Genomic DNA, 15,542 nt, shown 5'->3' with positions numbered 1-15,542 from the left:
ATGTTCAAAAGCGACCTGCCTCTTGAGAAAGTGTAGAGGGAAGATTCTCATAGTCCAGGAGCCCTTATACACAGGATGCTGGTTCGAGGAGTATCTGCCTCTTGGGACAGCATAGAGGGAAGCTTCTCACAGTAGAGGGATGTTTCACGTTGTCGAGGGATCCATACTCACAAGACGTACGTTTGAGAGATATCTGCCTCTTGAGATGGTGTAAAGGGAAGCTTCTCGCAGTCAAGGGACCAATACTCACAGGACGCAGGTTTGAGGGGGACCTGCCTCTAAATCAACGTAGAGGGAAGCTTCTCACAGTAGAGGGAACCATACTCACATGACCGGGTTCGAGGGAGACATGCCTCTTGCAGACAGCTTAGAGGGAAGATTCTCACAGTCCAGGAGCCCATACTGACAGGATGCAGGTTCGAGGGACATCTACATCTTGGGACAGGATGCAAGTTCGAGGGAGACCTGCCTCTTGAGACAGCTTAGAGGGAAGCTTATAGCAGTCCAGGGACCCATACTCACAGGACTCAGGTTCGAGGGGGACCTGCCTCTAAATCAACATAGAGGGAAGCTTCTCACAGTAGAGGGAACCATACTCACATGACCGGGTTCGAGGGAGACGTGCCTCTTGCAGACAGCATAGAGGGAAGATTCTCACAGTCCAGGAGCCCATACTGACAGGATGCAGGTTCGAGGGACATCTACCTCTTGGGACAGCATAGAGGGAAGCTTCGGACAGTCGAGGGGCTACACTCATAGGACACAGATTCGAGAGAGACCTGCCTCCTGAGATAGGGTAGAGCGAAGCTTCTTACAGTTGAGGGCCCATACTCACAGGACGTAGGTTCGAGGGAGACCTGCCTCTTGAGTCAGTGCGAGGGAAGTTTCTCGCAGCCAAGGGACCCATACTCACAGGACACCGGTTCGAGGGAGGCCTGCCTATTGAGTCAGCATGGAGGGAGGATTCTCACAGTCGAGGGACCCATACTCACAGGAGGCAGGTTTGAGGGAGACATGCCTCTTGAGGCGGTGTAGGGGGATGCTTCACATTGTGGAGGGACCTATACTCACAAGACGTAGGTTCAAGGGAGACCTGCCTCCTGAGATGGTGTACAGGGAATGCTTCTCACAGTCAAGAGACCCATACTCACAGGACGCTAGTTCGAAGGAGACCTGCCTCCTGAGGCGGTGTAGAGGGATACTTCACGCAGTCGAGGGACCCATTCTCACAGGACGCAGATTCGAGGGAGACCTGCCTCTTGAGACAGCATAGAGAGTAGCCTCTCGAAGTCGAGGGACCCATACTCAGAAGACGTAGATTCGAGGGAGACCTGCCTTTTGAGACGGTGTAGAGGGATGCTTCTCACAGTGAAGAGACCCATACTCACAGGACACTATTTCGAAGGAGACCTGCCTCTTGAGGCAGTGTAGAGGGATGCTTCACACAGTCGAGGGACCCATTCTCACAGGACGCAGGTTCAAGGAAGACCTGAATCTTGAGACAGCGTAGAGGGTAGCTTATAGCAGTAGAGGGACCAATACTCACAGGACACATGTTCAAGGGCGACCTGCCTCTAGAGACAGCATCAAGGGAGGTTTCTCACAGTCGAGGGACTCATACTCACAGGACATACGTTCAAAGGCGACCTGCCTCTTGAGACAGTGTAGAGGGAAGCTTCTCGCAGTCCAGGGACCCATAATCACAGGACGTAGGTTGTCGTACTTTAATATTCGGGACCGCGTAGGGGACAGGGCCCTACCCCTGTCTATCTTGGTATTAGCAAACCGCAAATGGTAAATGCGGCATGTAAGAGTGCTTTATATATCGTTCTAGCTATGAATGCACTGTGTACACGTTATTCTGCTTCACTACGCGGGTTCCATTTTGGAAGCAGTGGCCATCTTGTCATTGCCCTCACATAGGCTATAATGGAGTAAATACGGGCCTCACAGTACATGGGCTTTCCCTCTGACTTCTCTGTGACCTGGGCAGCTGGCTCTGCTGCCCCAGGTCAAACCGGTCTCACGAGCTCCCCTTCCTCCGTCCACCTGTGATTAGCATCAGGGCTTGACCCGTCATAAAACTCTTTCATTCTATACAATCCTCCGGCTAATCTCTTTCACACCTGCTTGTTCCTGCTTTATGACTTGTTTCCCAAAACAGGAGATGCTCGTGTTTATTGGGGGGTCTATTGACATCAAATGTGGGATCTGAACCTTACTGTGTAAATCATTGTGGGCTGGCCGAACTGGAATGTGGGATGGTCATCATGACTCTGCTTTTTCGTTTGTAATGTATACTTGTAATGGCCATATCGTAAACCAAGGAATGTGTGCCTGAAGCATGATATTTTGTACTTAAGGAGAAGCCCGTTCCTATGATTTTCAGCAGTCTCCTGAGAACATACACGCTGTTGTACTTCTAGGATACCTGTAATTGGTCTGCAGCCAATAAACGAATCTTTGACTTCACCCAGAAGACTCTGTGTTTCTGTAGGTCTGGAACAGGGTGAACCCAGAAGTCATAGGGTGTGTGCCCCTGCACCGCTGGGTCTAAAATACCCAGTACTTCAAGGTTCGAGAGATATCTGCCTCTTGAGATGGTGTAAAGGGAAGCTTCTAGCAGTCAAGGGACCAATACTCACAGGACGCAGGTTTGAGGGAGACCTGCCTCTAAATCAACGTAGAGGGAAGCTTCTCACAGTAGAGGGAACCATACTCACATGACCGGGTTCGAGGGAGACATGCCTCTTGCAGACAGCTTAGAGGGAAGATTCTCACAGTCCAGGAGCCCATACTGACAGGATGCAGGTTCGAGGGACATCTACCTCTTGGGACAGGATGCAAGTTTGAGGGAGACCTGCCTCTTGAGACAGCTTAGAGAAAAGCTTATAGCAGTCCAGGGACCCATACTCAAAGGACTCAGGTTCGAGGGGGACCTGCCTCTAAATCAACGTAGAGGGAAGCTTCTCACAGTAGAGGGAACCATACTCACATGACCGGGTTCGAGGGAGACGTGCCTCTTGCAGACAGCATAGAGGGAAGATTCTCACAGTCCAGGAGCCCATACTGACAGGATGCAGGTTCGAGGGACATCTACCTCTTGGGACAGCATAGATGGAAGCTTCGGACAGTCGAGGGGCTACACACACAGGACACAGATTCGAGAGAGACCTGCCTCCTGAGACAGGGTAGAGCGAAGCTTCTTACAGTTGAGGGCCCATACTCACAGGACGTAGGTTCGAGGGAGACCTGCCTCTTGAGTCAGTGCAAGGGAAGTTTCTCGCAGCCAAGGGACCCATACTCACAGGACACCGGTTCGAGGGAGGCCTGCCTATTGAGTCAGCATAGAGGGAAGATTCTCACAGTCGAGGGACCCATACTCACAGGAGGCAGGTTTGAGGGAGACATGCCTCTTGAGACAGCATAGAGGGTAGCCTCTCAAAGCCGAGGGACCCATACTCAGAAGACGTAGGTTCGAGGGAGACCTGCCTTTTGAGACGGTGTAGAGGGATGCTTCTCACAGTCAAGAGACCCATACTCACAGAACGCTATTTCGAAGGAGACCTGCCTCTTGAGGCGGTGTAGAGGGATGCTTCACACAGTCGAGGGACCCATTCTCACAGGATGCAGGCTCGAGGAAGACCTGAATCTTGAGACAGAGTAGAGGGTAGCTTATAGCAGTAGAGGGACCAATACTCACAGGACACATGTTCAAGGGCGACCTGCCTCTAGAGACAGTGTAGAGGGAAGCTTCTCGTAGTCCAGGGACCCATAATCACAGGACGTAGGTTCAAGGGAGACCTGCCTCTTGAGACAGTGCAGAGGGAAGTTTCTCGCAGACGAGGGGCCCATACTCACAGGACACCGGTTCGAAGGAGGCCTGCCTATTGAGTCGGCATAGAGATAAGATTCTCAGTCGAGAGACCCATACTCACAGGATGCAGCTTCGAGGGAGACCTGCCTCTTGAGGCGGTGTAGGGGGATGCTTCACGTTGTCGAGGGACCCATACTCACAAGATGCACGTTTGAGAGATATCTGCCTCTTGAGATGGTGTAGAGGGAAGCTTCTCGCAGTCAAGGGACCAATACTCACAGGATGCAGGTTCGAGGGAGACCTGCCGCTTGAGACAGCATAGAGGGAAGCTTATAGAAGTCGAGGGACCCATACTCACAGGACGCAGGGTCGAGGGAGACCTGCCTCTAAGAGAACGTAGAGGGAAGCTTCTCACAGTAGAGGGAACCATACTCACATGACCGGTTTCGAGGGAGACCTGCCTCCTGAGACAGCGTAGAGGGCAGATTCTCACAGTCCAGGAGCCCATACTGACAGGATGCAGGTTCAAGGGACATCTGCCTCTTGGGACAGCGTAGAGGCAAGCTTCGGATAGTCGAGGGGCTACACTCACAGGACACAGATCCGAGAGAGACCTGCCTCCTGAGACAGGGTAGAGCGAAGCTTCTCACAGTTGAGGGACCCATACTCACAGGACGTAGGTTCGAGGGAGGCCTGCCTATTGAGTCAGCATAGAGGGAAGATTCTCACAGTCGAGGGACCCATACTCACAGGAGGCAGGTTTGAGGGAGACATGCCTCTTGAGGCGGTGTAGGGGGATGCTTCACATTGTGGAGGGACCTATACTCACAAGACGTAGGTTCAAGGGAGACCTGCCTCCTGAGATGGTGTAGAGGGAATGCTTCTCACAGTCAAGAGACCCATACTCACAGGACGCTAGTTCGAAGGAGACCTGCCTCCTGAGGCGGTGTAGAGGGATACTTCAGCAAGTCGAGGGACCCACTCTCACAGGACGCAGGTTCGAGGGAGACCTGCCTCTTGAGACAGCATAGAGGGTAGCCTCTCAAAGTCGAGGGACCCATACTCAGAAGACGTAGGTTCGAGGGAGACCTGCCTCTTGAGGCGGTGTAGAGGGATGCTTCACACAGTCGAGGGACCCATTCTCACAGGACGCAGGTTCGAGGAAGACCTGAATCTTGAGACAGCGTAGAGGGTAGCTTATAGCAGTAGAGGGACCAATACTCACAGGACACATGTTCAAGGGCGACCTGCCTCTAGAGACAGCATCGAGGGAGGTTTCTCACAGTCGAGGGACTCATACTCACAGGACATACGTTCAAAGGCGGCCTGCCTCTTGAGACAGTGTAGAGGGAAGCTTCTCGTAGTCCAGGGACCCATAATCACAGGACGTAGGTTCGAGGGTGACCTGCCTCTTGAGATAGTGCAGAGGAAAGTTTCTCGCAGTCGAGGGGCCCATACTCACAGGACACCGGTTCGAAGGAGGCCTGCCTATTGAGTCAGCATAGAGATAAGATTCTCAGTCGAGAGACCCATACTCACAGGATGCAGCTTCGAGGGAGACCTGCCTCTTGAGGCGGTGTAGGGGGATGCTTCACGTTGTCGAGGGACCCATACTCACAAGACGCACGTTTGAGAGATATCTGCCTCTTGAGATGGTGTAGAGGGAAGCTTCTCGCAGTCAAGGGACCAATACTCACAGGATGCAGGTTTGAGGGAGACCTGCCGCTTGAGACAGCGTAGAGGGAAGCTTATAGAAGTTGAGGGACCCATACTCACAGGACGCAGGGTCGAGGGAGACCTGCCTCTAAGAGAACGTAGAGGGAAGCTTCTCACAGAAGAGGGAACCATACTCACATGACCGGTTTCGAGGGAGACCTGCCTCCTGAGACAGCGTAGAGGGCAGATTCTCACAGTCCAGGAGCCCATACTGACAGGATGCAGGTTCAAGGGACATCTGCCTCTTGGGACAGCGTAGAGGGAAGCTTCGGACAGTCGAGGGGCTACACTCACAGGACACAGATCCGAGAGAGACCTGCCTCCTGAGACAGGGTAGAGCGAAGCTTCTCACAGTTGAGGGACCCATACACACAGGACGTTGGTTCGAGGGAGGCCTGCCTATTGAGTCAGCATAGAGGGAATATTGTCACAGTCGAGGGACCCATACTTTCAGGACGCAGGTTTGAGGGAGACCTGCCTCTTGAGGCGGTGTAGGGGGATGTTTCACGTTGTGGAGGGACCCATACTCACAAGACGTAGGTTCAAGGGAGACCTGCTTCCTGAGATGGTGTAGAGGGATGCTTCTCACAGTCAAGGGACGCATACTCACAGGACGCTAGTTCGAAGGAGACCTGCCTCTCGAGGCGGTGTAGAGGGATGCTTCACGTAGCCAAGGGACCCATTCTCACAGGATGCAGGCTCGAGGGAGACCTGCCTCTTGAGACAGCGTAGAGGGTAGCCTCTCGCAGACGAGGGACCCATACTCAGAAGACGTAGGTTAGAGGGAGACCTGCCTTTTGAGATGGTGTAGAGGGATGCTTCTCACAGTCAAGAGACCCATACTCACAGGACGCTAGTTCGAAGGAGACCTGCCTCTTGCGGCAGTATAGAGGGATGGACCCATTCTCACAGGACGCAGGTTCCAGGGAGACCTGCCTCTTGAGACAGCATAGAGAGTAGCCTCTCCCAGTCGAGGGACCCATACTCAGAAGACGTAGGTTCGAGGGAGACCTGCCTTTTGAGATGGTGTAGAGGGAAGCTTCTTGCAGTCGAGGGACCCATACTCACAGGACGCAGGTTTGAGGGAGACCTGCCTCTTGAGACAACGTAGAGGGAAGCTTCTGGAGGCCCATACTCAAGGTAAAGTAGCACTTGGTAGCTCTGTCAATAAAGATAAGTCCCATTTATGTAGAACAAACCTGCTTACCTGCTTTGTTCCACATTTGAAAGAAGGATCTCCGCCATCCAGGCACCGGTGCTTCGCGAGAGAAAGATGAACCAGACCATCTCTATGTCCTTCTTCGTCTCCGTTCTTCATCTTCCAACTTGACCTTAAAGATACAGGTGCACTGAAATAAACACAATGAAAAGATACTCTGCATATAACATAAACAAGAGCTTTGATTCACACATGGAAAAACTAGAGACAATGTGAAGATAAATGGGACAGAGCAAGATGGAAAGCTGGAGACTGGAAGAAAATACAGAGAAAGCAAAACCATTTGCTAGAGACAGTTTAAGGAGAAACAGGAGGCAGCATGAAGACGAACTGACAACAGCATGAAAAGGTACCGTAGACAGAATGAAGAGAATCTAGAGACAGAATGAAGGGAAACCGAAGACAGTATGAAGGGATACTCAAGATAGCACAAAGGAAAACGAAAGACAGCACAAAAAGAAACTGAAGACAGTCAGAAGGCAACCCGGAGACGGCATAATGGAAACTAGAGACAGCATTAGGAAAAGTCGAAGAAACCAAACATATAAACCAAAGAGAGCATGAAGGGAAAAAGGAGACAGCATGAAGGGAAACAGGAGACAGCATGAAAGGAAACAGGAGACAGCATGAAGGGAAACAGGAGACAGCATGAAAGGAAACAGGAGACAGCATGAAGGGAAACTGGAGACAACATGAAGAGAAACTGGAGACAGCATGAAGGGAAACTGGAGACAGCATGAAGGGAAACAGGAGACAGCATGAAGGGAAACTGGAGACAACATGAAGGGAAACTGGAGACAACATGAAGAGAAACTGGAGACAGCATGAAGGGAAACTGGAGACAGCATGAAGGGAAACAGGAGACAGCATGAAGGGAAACTGGAGACAGCATGAAGGGAAACTGGAGACAGCATGAAGGGAAACAGGAGACAGCATGAAGGGAAACTGGAGACAGCATGAAGGGAAACTGGAAACAGAATTAGGAAAAGTCGAAGAAACCAAACATATAAACCAAAGAGAGCATGAAGGGAAACAGGAGACAGCATGAAGGGAAATTGGAGACAGCATGAAGGGAAACTGGAGACAACATGAAGGGAAACTGGAGACAGCATGAAGGGAAACTGGAGACAGCATGAAGGGAAACTGGAGACAGCATGAAGAGAAACTGGAGACAGCATGAAGAGAAACTGGAGACAGCATGAAGGGAAACTGGAGACAGCATGAAGGGAAACTGGAGACAGCATGAAGAGAAACTGGAGACAGCATGAAGGGAAACTGGAGACAACATGAAGGGAAACTGGAGACAACATGAAGGGAAACAGGAGACAGCATGAAAGGAAACAGGAGACAGCATCAAGGGAAACTGGAAACAGCATGAAGGGAAACTGGAGACAACATCAAGGGAAACAGGAGACAGCATGAAAGGAAACAGGAGACAGCATGAAGGGAAACAGGAGACAGCATGAAAGGAAACAGGAGACAGCATGAAGGGAAACAGGAGACAGCATGAAGGGAAACAGGAGACAGCATGAAGGGAAATTGGAGACAGCATGAAAGGAAACAGGAGACAGCATGAAGGGAAACTGGAGACAACATGAAGGGAAACTGGAGACAACATGAAGGGAAACAGGAGACAACATGAAGGGAAACAGGAGACAACATGAAGGGAAACTGGAGACAACATGAAGGGAAACAGGAGACAACATGAAGGGAAACAGGAGACAACATGAAAGGAAACAGGAGACAGCATGAAGGGAAACTGGAGACAACATGAAGGGAAACAGGAGACAGCATGAAAGGAAACAGGAGACAGCATGAAGGGAAACTGGAGACAACATGAAGGGAAACAGGAGACAACATGAAGGGAAACTGGAGACAACATGAAGGGAAACAGGAGACAACATGAAGGGAAACAGGAGACAGCATGAAGGGAAACTGGAAACAGCATGAAGAGAAACTGAAAAAAGCGTGACCGGAAACCGAAGACGGCATGAAGAGAAATCGAAGACAGCATGAAGAGAAATCGAAGAGAGCATGAAGTGAAATCAAGGAGAGCATGAAGAGAAATCGGAGAAAGCATGAAGTGAAACCGAAGACAGAATGAACAGAAACTTGAGCAAGCATGAAGAGTAAATGGAGACATCATGAAGAGAATCTGGAGAAGAAGATAGCAGGTCAATAATCTGACAAATTATGAAGATCTACTGAGCACAGTATAAAGATACAGTGGATTAGAGATAGCATGGACATAAAATAGCATAGTATGAAAATTAAATGGATAACAAAGTACACTGGGATGGTATCAAGATAACCGCTGACAGAAAGATGATACCAGTCCGTCAGTCAGTAACTTTATTATGATCACAAGGATCCCGAAAAGTATACAGCAGAAAAGAGACCAGAATGTACAGCAATGATAAGATAGACAATATAACAAGTTACTAAAACAATTACACAATTTACAAAAAACTCCATAGGAAAAAAGTGCAATATGCAATAGCAGCCAATAACAAGTCTGATTGATTAGAATTAAAGTGCTTAATGTGCTGGGTTACAGAACCAATAGATATAAGATCTTAAACAATTTCAGAAATGATCGGGACAGGCCATTCCTTATGGGCGACAGAAGCTTCAGAAACATAGTTTCCATCGCTTAATCCAAAGTGCATGCCAAACTTTAGAAAGGCCAAACACAATGGAGTGTCTAGTATCAGTGCACAGAGCTTTTAACACATCTAATTAATGACCACGTTCTACTAGGAAACATAACGGGACAATCCATTTTTTCCTCAGTAACCAGTAGGACGGGCAAAAGAAAAGTAAATGGACAATAGATTCCGAACTTCCTCGGCATGTCGGACAGAGATCATCAAAAGTAGTACTGCTCGACCATTTTGAACACAACAGTTTGGTAGGAAGTGTTTTATAACAGAATTGCAAGAAAAGCTTCCGTGCAAAAGAGGGAACAATTTCATCAATACTTGGTTCGAAGGATAAGATGCATCTAAATGTAAAAAAGTCTTTGGTCAGGCTAGATTCCAAAACTAAAGCATCCTCCGCTAAGGTAGTTTCCCAGAACACTTCCTTCCTTCTTGCTCTTGAGATTCGGCTCATACTTCCCGGGTTTGTCCATAAAGTCTCCATGCCCAGCTTCCCCAAGATTTTCTGTATGGCAATGAAGCAGTTCATTGTTGACGCTTTGGGGAATCTCAGGAGTTCTAGCAGAGTCTCTCGGTATGGTTGAAGCTCCTCCACAGTCCATAGTCTGAACCAGAACATTAGCCAGTATCAGTTCTCTGTGTGCCAGATCCATATACAAAGGATTCATTGGGGAGCTTTGGGGTAAATCCACTACTGATCCTAAAAAACGGTTTTCAACAACAATTAGCGGCGCTATATTCCCTGTCCCCCACAACTCTACACCATACATTATGCTCCCCAATACCTTAATGTTATAAATCTCACGTGCTGGAGCAATCTGGCGTGAGACTGTTTTTCTATGAATCTTGCTAATGTGGTTACTCTGGACAATTTGGTTTAATTTTGCCTTCTCCATTTGAGCATCCCAGTGTACTGATAGGGACACTCGAACACCCAAGTAGTCAAATACATCTACTTGTTCTAGTCTAGTATTGCCAGCACATATCGGTCTACTTGATACTTTCCTTCCCATTTAATTAAAAATCATACACTTAGTTTTCCCCTCGTTTAAAAACAAACCCCCATCATTACAAAAATGTATAAAATCATTTAAAAGTTGCTGGAGACACTGGGGTGACTTTGAAATTAAAAGGGTATCATCCACAAATATTAAGGCGGGAACTCTTTTAGTGCCTATTTTTGGCGCGTCGCAGGCAGCCATCCCTGTCCAGGAAATTAATAACACCATTGATAAAAAGAGTAAAAAGGGTGGGCGAAAGAGGATGCACTGAGTTTAGAATGATGATACACTGAGAAAGCATGAAATGAACTGGGATAGTATGAAAGTAAATTGCATATAGACGGAAGAATGATGGGGTATAGAATGACAGTGAACTGGCATACGAAGAGGGAGGCTGGGGATAAAGTAAATCTAAAATGGAGATAAAAGCACGATAAACTGGATATAGAATGATGGCACATTGACACGGCATGAAGTAAACCGGGATAGTGTGTAGGTGCACTTGGGACTGAAGGAAGATAAACTGAGTATAGAATGATGGCACACTGAGACAGCATGAAGTAAACTGAGATAGTATGTAGGTGCACGTAGGACTGAAGGAAGATAAACTGAGTATAGAATGATGGCACACTGAAACGGCATGAAGTAAACTGGGATAGTATGTAGGTGCACTTGGGACTGAAGGAAGATAAACTGAGTATAGAATGATGGCACACTTAGATTACAGAAGCAAACCGGGATAGTATGTAGGTGCACTTAGGACTGATGGAAGGTAAACTGAGTATAGAATGATGGCACACTTAGATTACAGAAGCAAACCGGGATAGTATGTAGGTGCACTTGGGATTGAAGGAAGATAAACTGAGTATAGAAGGACGGCACACTGAGATAACAGAAGTAAACCGGTATAGTGTGTAGGTGCACTTGGGACTGAAGGAAGATAAACTGAGTATAGAATGATGGCACACTGAGATAACAGAAGTAAACTGGAATAGTATGTAGGTGCACTTGGGACTGAAGGAAGATAAACTGAGTATAGAATGACGGCACACTGAGACAGCATGAAGTAAACTGGGATAGTATGTAGGTGCACTTGGGACTGAAGGAAGATAAACTGAGTATAGAATGATGGCACACTGAGACAGCATGAAGTAAACCGGGATAGTATGTATCTGCACTTGGGATTGAAGGAAGATAAACTGAGTATAGAGTGATGGCACACTGAGATAACAGAAGTAAACCGGGATAGTATATAGGTGCACTTGGGATTGAAGGAAGATAAACTGAGTATAGAATGACGGCACACTGAGACAGCATGAAGTAAACTGGGATAGTATGTAGGTGCACTTGGGATTGAAGGAAGATAAACTGAGTATAGAATGATGGCACACTGAGACAGCATGAAGTAAACTGGGATAGTATGTAGGTGCACTTGGGACTGAAGGATGATAAACTGAGTATAGAATGATGGCACACTGAGATAACAGAAGTAAACCGGGATAGTATGTAGGTGCACTTGGGATTGAAGGAAGATAAACTGAGTATAGAATGATGGCACACTGAGACAGCATGAAGTAAACCGGGATAGTATGTAGGTGCACTTGGGACTGAAGGAAGATAAACTGAGTATAGAGTGATGGCACACTGAGATAACAGAAGTAAACCGGGATAGTATATAGGTGCACTTGGGACTGAAGGATGATAAACTGAGTAGAGAATGAACTGGGAAAGTATGAAGATAAACTAGGAACAGCATAAAATAAACTGTGAATAGCCTTATGTTAAACTTGCCAATTAGCTGAAGATGATTTGTAATAAAATGGAGAAAGCAGGAGACAGAGCGGGTGAGAGTACTAAGACAACTAGGAGAAAGCATGAAGAAAACCTAGAGACAGCATGAGACAGAGCTGGAGACAGTACTCGGATAACCAGGAGACAGCATGAAGGGAAACTGGAGACGGCATCAGAGAGAGCTAGAGACAGTACTCAGACAACCATGCGACAGCATGAAGAAAACCTGGAGACAGCATGAGACAGAGCTGGAGACAGCATGAGATAAAGCTAGAGACAGCATGAAACAGAGCTGGAGACAGTACTCAGATAATCAGGAGACAGCATGAAGAAAACCTGGGGACAGAATGAGACAGAGCTGGAGACAGCATGAGATAAAGCTAGAGACAGCATGAAAGAGAGCTGGAGACAGTACTCAGATAATCAGGAGACAGCATGAAGTGAAACTGAAGACAGCATGAGACAGAGCTGGAGACAGTACTTAGATAACCATGAGACAGCATGAAAAAAACCTGGAGACAGCATGAGACAGAGCTGGAGACAGCATGAGATAAAGCTAGAGACAGCATGAAAGAGAGCTGGAGACAGTACTCAGATAATCAGGAGACAGTATGAAGTGAAACTGAAGACAGCATGAGACAGAGCTGTAGACAGTACTCAGACCAGGAGACAGTATGAAGGGAAACTGGAGACAGAATAAGACAGAGCTGGTAACAGTACTCAGATAACCAGGAGACAGCTTGAAGAAAACCTGGAGACAGAAGGAGACAGAATGAGACAGAGCTGGTAACAGGACTCAGATAACCAGGAAATAGCATGAAGGTAAACTGGAGACGGCATCAGAGAGAGCTAGAGACAGTACTCAGTCAACCATGAAACAGCATGAAGAAAACCCAGAGACAGCACAAGACAGAGATTGAAACAGTACTTAGATAACCATGAGACAGCATGAAGGGAAATTGGAGACAGCATGAGACAGAGCTGGAAACAGTACTCAGATAACCATGAAAGAGCATGAAGAAAACCTGGAGACAACAAGACAGAGCTGGAGAGAGTACTCGGATAACCATGAGACAGCATGAAGAAAACCTTGAGACATCATGAGACAGAGCTGGTAACAGTACTCAGATAACCAGGAGACAGCATGAAGAAAACCTGGACACAGCATGAGACCGAGCTGGAGACAGTACTCAGATAACCAGGAGACAGCATGAAGAAAACCTGGAGACAGCATGAGACCGAGCTGGAGACAGTACTCAGATTAACATGAGACAGAGCTGGAGACAGTACTCAGATAACCAGGAGACAGCATGAAGAAAACCTGGAGACAGCATGAGACCGAGCTGGAGACAGTACTCAGATAAACATGAGACAGAATGAAGAAAACCTGGAGACAGCATGAGACAGAGCTGGAGACAGCATGAGATAAAGCTAGAGACAGCATGAAAGAGAGCTGGAGACAGTACTCAGATAACCAGGAGGCAGCTTGAAGAAAACATGGAGACAGCATGAGACCGAGCTGGAGACAGTACTCAGATAAACATGAGACCGAGCTGGAGACAGTACTCAGATAACCAGGAGACAGCATGAAGAAAACCTGGACACAGCATGAGACCGAGCTGGAGACAGTACTCAGATAAACATGAGACGGCATGAGACCGAGCTGGAGACAGTACTCAGATAAACATGAGACGGCATGAGACCGAGCTGGAGACAGTGCTCAGATAACTAGGAGACGGCATGAAAGGTTCTGCTCTATGCAGATGATGCTGCGCTCTTACCCAGGACCCCGGTCGGCTTACAGCGACTAATAGATACGTTTGCAGATTTTATTACTGGAAGGAAATTGCGAATTAATAAGGCAAAAACACTCACTATGGTATGCGGTCTACAACCCATGAAACCTAAACCATTTTTTATAGATAATGCGAGAGTGGAAGCTGTTACCAATTTTTGTTATTTAGGGATTACTTTTTCTGGTAAGGGTAGTTGGTCACACAAAATATCTGATGTCCGAGCAAAGATGTTAAAGAGCGCACACGGGGTCTTCCGGTTTGCAACCAAACTGGGGGACCGTCGTATTAAGGACATGATAGATATTTATAAAGCCAGATGCGCTTTAATTGCATTATATGGTGCCGGGGCCACAATTCTAGCCAGGCATTGCCAATAGAGGAAAACTCTTTCCTGAAACAACTCTTATGCCTGCCAGCCTCCGCATCCTCTGAGATTGTACATCGAGGAGCGGGACTGGGATACTGGTCTGATGTGATTGCTTTGAGACCTCTATGCTCTGGAAATCTATTTGGGCTAAAGAGGAGACAAAATTTACCCAAGCTATTATTCGGGATTGCCTCCAACTGGATAATAGTTTATCCATTCCCTGTTTAAAATATATTGCAGATGTAAACAGGGCTTTATTTAGGATTAAGATCCAGGAAAATAGAACCTTTGTGACAGGCCTGTCTAAACAAGAAATAAAGGCTATATTTATGACTAATAAAAATGAGACCCGTATGAGAATTGTTGGGAAGCAACCTATATTCCTATTGGACCAATCGATTTTAGACACTGATGGCTTTCAGAGCCATTTGTTACTTGTTACAAGGCCCTCGCATCGTTTTGTACTAACAAGGCTGAGACTTGGTATTGCTCATCACTTAGTTGCAATTCCTGAAAGGAAACTACGGCCTGTCATTTCAGGCCCACATGAGGAGTATTCTAAACAGTGCACTATGCATTTCTTACTTTTTTGTGATTTTTATTTGTATTATAGACTCGCCTATCTGAAACCTCTGTTTAAAAAATAGACTGTAAGAACTACTAATGCTGCTATGAACCTATCGATTGCACTAAGAGGCCCCGAGATCTGTCTTTATGTTGCAACATTTATTTTAAAATCGATTCATGCGAGGAAAAGTATCATGTTTTAAATCGTTTTTAACTGATCTTAATGTATTAATTAATTAGATTAGATTTCTGTAACTCGATCTAATTGCTTGTACATGTATATTTGCTGCTTTTCTGGTTGCTACACATACCGAATAAAGCTTGTTGAACCGAAAGGAGACTGGAGACAGCATGAGGCAAAGCTGGAGACCGCATCAACCAGAGCTAGAGACAGTACCCAGATAACCAGGAGACAGCATAATGAAAACATGGAGACAGCATGAGACAGAGCTAGAGACAGTACTCAGATAACCAGGAGACAGCATGAAGGGAAACTGGAGACAGCATGAGACAGAGCTGGAGACAGCATGAGACAGTGCTGGAGACAGTACTCAGATAACCAAGAGACAGCATAATGAAAACATGGAGACAGCATGAGACAGAGCTAG

At 47.1% G+C, this 15,542-nt stretch overlaps 1 protein-coding gene across 2 annotated transcripts in view; it reads right to left on the bottom strand.

Annotated features, from left to right (window-relative positions):
* The window catches only part of LOC146859654 (uncharacterized), a 481,453-nt gene that overhangs the window by 384,879 nt on the left and 81,032 nt on the right, over positions 1-15,542 (bottom strand). The window contains exon 6 of one of the 2 annotated variants that reach the window (XM_085646710.1): positions 6,741-6,882. In XM_085646710.1, the coding sequence (XP_085502836.1) occupies positions 6,741-6,882 (142 nt within the window). The remainder of the gene's footprint in view (positions 1-6,740; positions 6,883-15,542) is intronic. The other variant, XM_085646711.1, reaches the window with a different exon arrangement.

The sequence above is a fragment of the Triturus cristatus genome, chromosome 3_1 (assembly GCF_964204655.1).
Source record: "Triturus cristatus chromosome 3_1, aTriCri1.1, whole genome shotgun sequence".
In the NCBI taxonomy this organism is placed as follows: Eukaryota; Metazoa; Chordata; class Amphibia; order Caudata; family Salamandridae; genus Triturus; species Triturus cristatus.
The sequence above is the reverse complement of the archived record's forward strand: the minus strand, read 5'-3'. Positions and strand labels throughout refer to the sequence as shown.